Source organism: Silurus aristotelis, assembly GCF_946808225.1.
Source record: "Silurus aristotelis genome assembly, chromosome: 27".
NCBI classification, from domain to species: Eukaryota; Metazoa; Chordata; class Actinopteri; order Siluriformes; family Siluridae; genus Silurus; species Silurus aristotelis.
Window position 1 is genome coordinate 13991726 of NC_139600.1, and position 5000 is coordinate 13996725.

General features: G+C 40.8%; 1 protein-coding gene across 1 annotated transcript in view; it reads left to right on the plus strand.

The window, feature by feature from the left end:
- Positions 1-5000, plus strand: part of tll1 (tolloid-like 1) — a 32501-nt gene that overhangs the window by 4994 nt on the left and 22507 nt on the right. Inside the window, exon 2 of the mRNA XM_083532798.1 lies at positions 3486-3596. Within this exon, the coding sequence (XP_083388924.1) occupies positions 3486-3596 (111 nt within the window). The remainder of the gene's footprint in view (positions 1-3485; positions 3597-5000) is intronic.

The window sequence follows — 5000 nt, forward strand, 5'->3', positions numbered from 1 at the left end:
CAGCAGCGCACGCTTCCTCCCAGAATGCATTTCGCTAATTAAGCAATTACGGATTTGTAGGTTTCGGGCCGATGCGCGATCGCCAGCTGCTCAGCTCACAGCGATACGGTTTCTGAGGATGTGAGAATCAAAAGGAAGTTAGAGAAAAGAGGGAAGAGAGAGAGAGAGAGAGAGAGAGAGAGAGAGAGAGAGAGAGAGAGAGAGAGAGAGAGAGAGAGAAAACTTCTGTCACAGGGAAGTTGTTGAGGCATCCTCATTTTAAGGCTCTATAGATGCTCATGTTATTCCCTTTTATTACATTTATAATCATGAGCAGGAATCAGTTTTAAATGATTGTGAGAAATTCACAAAAAACTTTGTCTGTTTTTCTGAGATTCAGAAAAAGGAGGGAGGTGGGAATTTAGTGGTGAAGGCACTGGAGGAATATGGATCGGAGGGTCACAAGTTCAAATTCCAGCCACCATTGCTGGGCCCTTGAGCAAGGCCCTTAACCCTCAAATGCTCACTTATATATAACAGCATCTGCCAAATGCCATAAATATAAATGTATATTTAAGATCATGACGTTAAAGCCACGATGCCTTTTTTCTTAAATCCTGAATTCATTCTCTAAATCAGATTTTTGCAACCATTAATCGGGGGTTTGCATCTGTCCAGAATGCCACGTCTCTAAGGAAGCGCTTTTGGCTTTTTACCCAGAATGCCGTGCGTCACAACAGCGGGCTTTCGGTTGCGTTATTCGCAGGAAACTCTTCCTCGTCGTCCCCTGACACTCATTTTATATAACTCTTGACGTCTGAGCGAGTGTTTACAGAAACACATCACTCGGATCGGCGCATGCACGTGCCAGCTGCAGAAATCCCGAGTCTATGGGTCTGAAGACGTGGAACCAGTACATTAAAAAATAAATCATATACACGGGGAATTGTGTTAAGTGACAATGATCAGATGTTTTCCCTAACAGTCCGTCATCTATGTGTGGATGTCCGGCGTGTTGTTTTTTTTTTTTTTTTCCTAATCACTAGTTTGGTGGCTTGTGTATTTGCCGAGAGATAAACATATCATTTAAGGACAGAGCTCTCATGGATTAAACCAGCTGTCTGACCCCATATAACACTCTCTCTCTCTCTCTCTCTCTCACACACACACACACACACACACACACACACACACACACACACACACACACACACACACATACTGTATTGGTGCACCCACACACACAGAGACACATTGTGTAAGATTGTACAACAACTCATTTCCATTGCCAGTAAATTGTAGCTGTATAATACATTATAATTAACACGTGAAAGGATAATATAGAAGACGTTTGGACGAGATGTAATCTCTCCTCTTATTTTGTGTAATACAGGCTCTAGGGTGCAGATTAAATACCACACCCGAGGCACCCAATGGAGCACTGAGATTATAAATCAAATCATTTCATTCTAGCGCAGATTAGACAAAAACAAAAGCTGCCCTCCAATCTGGAATCCCAGATCACACGGATCTGTAGACAGTCGTTCCATTCACTAGAATTGTGTTTAATGGAAATTGCAACAGTGCTATAAAAGTGTATTCCTGCTCCAGGACTTGCAGGTAATAAATTTGCAATTGAAGCTTTGCTGTAGCGTATATATATATATATATATATATATATATATATATATATATATATATATATATATATATATATATATATATATATACAATGGGCGTGCTATACAAACGTCACGCAAACATTTCTGCTGCTTTCTCATTGTTTCTCGACTCGCACCCTGTCATCGAAACAGTGTTGTCTCAGCGCCGGAGGAAATTTCTCTCTGATTGTTTTGTGCCAACTCAAAGGCCCCAGCTGGGCGCTCGCACCTTCTGGACACGCTGATGTTGAATCGATGTTTCAGGCAAAGAGTAAAAAGAAAGATCTTTAGCCATGGTTATATTTATGTTTTTATATATATATATATATATATATATATATATATATATATATATATATATATATATATATATATATATATATATATATATATATGTATATATGTATATACATATATATGTATATGTATATAACTGTATAACTATAAATATATATATTTTCTTTTGTTGAACACACTGCTGGGCACGTACTAAGTAAAATGGCATAGAAATTTGCTCGCCCCAGACACCCGGGCTACTGAATCGTCTACGCTCGCAGTGTTCTCGCAGCTCGATGTTACCTCAGCGTTTTCTGAACGCTGTTTCAGCATTTTCAGCCAATCCCCTTATACAGGTGGATGGATTCATGCATTCTTTATTCGCCTATAGATCGCTTAGACGCTTGGAGCATCGATAGGTCAAAGTTGCTGTCATTTGAAGTGCAGTCATCAGTGCAGACAAGTTCACTTGGGCCAAGCCGGGAAAACTAAGTCTAAATAATGTAAAATGACCTTCTATAAAAGATGTAGAAAGATGAGTACTAAGGTTTTTTTTAGGGGGGTGGGGGGGTGGGGTGTTTCTAGTAGTGTCTAATGAGATCCAGAAGAGTCCCAAAAGACAAAGAACATTGATACCCATCAAACTGGGGAGGGTATTGTGTGTAAGAGTAGAGAGTGTAGAATGGACACACACACACACACACACACACACACACACACACACACACACACACACACACACACATATGGGTCTGCACCTATTCGAAATTCATTGAAACACGAGCCTTGTATTGTTTTTCCGTTTTTGTTAAGCATCGAGGTTAAGCATTCATTGTCTCATCATCGGCATCTCTACGATCTCCTTGGCGACAGCCTAAATTAAGACAGTCGTACGGTGCGCTGTATGGGCGCGACTGAGAATAAGCTAGGGCACGGCATACTGGGAGCTGGAGGGAGAGTCGGAAGGAAATTGAGATCATTCTTGGAACGTCAATGGCTATAAAGTGATGTAACTTCAAATAATTCTTCGCATGTCCTTGTGCGAGACAAAAAAAACACAACTATGCCACGCCCCCACACACCCCCTCTCCAGGAATAGCTTCAGCATTAAAGCTAATTACGATTGTGTTCTCCGCTGAAGAAATGATGTCATAGCAATTTGTATTCAAGTATTGCAGCTATTCGAGTAAAACAATCCTGGCCTGCTGTAAAGGAATTGAACGCCACTCCTAAAGATAGATAGATCGATAGATTCTATATTGTTACTGCACAGGGTACAATAAAATTAGGTTTCAGTCTTTATGTTGATTCAGAAATAATAAAGCATTAAAGATGTAAACGTAAGCGAGTCGTTTAAATATTGCACATTCGAAGTCTTTATGCAGATTGTGACCGGGTAGAAATCTGTGAGGTGTGAAAACATACGTGTGTGTACTGCAAATACGTCCGAGCATTTTGTGCGTGATGTGATGGACCAGAGTGTGTTTTGCATAATGATGTATGGTTATGTAATTTCTTTTGCCTGACACTTTATCCTTTTGGCTTTCCGCATCGACCCGTCCGATTTAGCTGTCTTTTGGGGAGACATCGCCTTGGATGAGGAGGATCTGAAAATGTTTCAGGTCGACAGGACGATAGACCTCGCTCGGCACCAGCACGCGAGGAAAGGGCACACGTCAGGTAAGATTCCACCTCAAACGATGGGTCCTGCTCATGCTTTTTTTTCTTTATTTCCATGAAGCACTAAGAGCTAAACTCGGGTTAAAACACGATTTGTATTATTCCTATTATTTTTACAGTCTTATGCAAAATGTTAGTGATACACCATATAAAAGAATGAGTTTGAGCAATAGGAGGTGTGTGTGTGTGTGTGTGTGTGTGTGTGTGTGTGTGTGTGTGTGTGTGTGTGTGTGTGTGTGTGTGTGTGGTTAAGACTTATGCACAGGGTACAATTTATCAAGGAGGAGGCAGCACAGGAGATGTGGAAGGATTATCAGGATTGAGTAGGATGAGATTTCGTTGAATACAGGTTTGGAGGAGTTGATATTAGTGGAGTTTAAGGCCCGAGTGATTAAAGTTGATAAATTCCACTGGCTGATCTCAGGAGCAGCATCAGTAAACCATCTGGGCATCTGTGTGTGTGTGTGTGTGTGTGTGTGTGTGTGTGTGTGTGTGTGTGTGTGTGTGTGTGTGTGTGTGTGTGTGTGTGTGTGTGTGTGTGTGTATGTATGTATGTATGTATGTATATGTGTGTGAGGGAGTTTTTTTTGCAATAATTTCCTCCCTCTTGTTCTTCATGATTCACCTGAGAGTTTCAACTGTGGTTGTGTTTAAGGATGATTCTTTCCCATAGGGACATAATCTAGTGTTTGGTTTATAATGAGATCACATTTGAAGCTGTCCAGCGCGTAAAAAAGGATTCAAATTTAGATACTTGGATAATACAGTGAATACATGAGTGCATGCAGCTTTGTTAGTGCCAAAGTGCAGAAGGGTATGTGTGCATGTGTGCATGTGTGCGTGTGTGTGTGTGTGTGTGTGTGTGTGTGTGTGTGTGTGTGTCTATGCGCATATCCCTAACCTCAGCCTTTTCCTGCTCCTCCAACTCGGCTAGTTTTGTTTGTTCCTGATTTTCCTGTCCACTTCGACATTCCAGAGAGAAAGAGAATTTAAGAGCAGGAGAGAAGGTTACTGAAAGAGAGGGAAAGACCAAGTGTGTGTGTGTGTGTGTGTGTGTGTGTGTGTGTGTATGTTAGGGGGTGTATATATGTTTGTTTGAGAGCAAAGTGTGAAAAAATGAATAAAAGAGTTAGAAAACTGAATAAAAAACAAAAGTAGATGACAAATTGATGACGGTGGAGACACAGACTTTATAAAAAAAATTAATAGATAAAGATGAGAAGGTTGAAGATGGTAGAGATCTCACACACACACACACACACACACACACACACACACACACACACACACACACACACACACACACACGCACACACACACATGAACTCTATGGAATTTTACAACCTCCTGTCGCACTCGGGCAGGAAGAGTAGCATTCATACTCGTTATCTAATTCTGTCACAT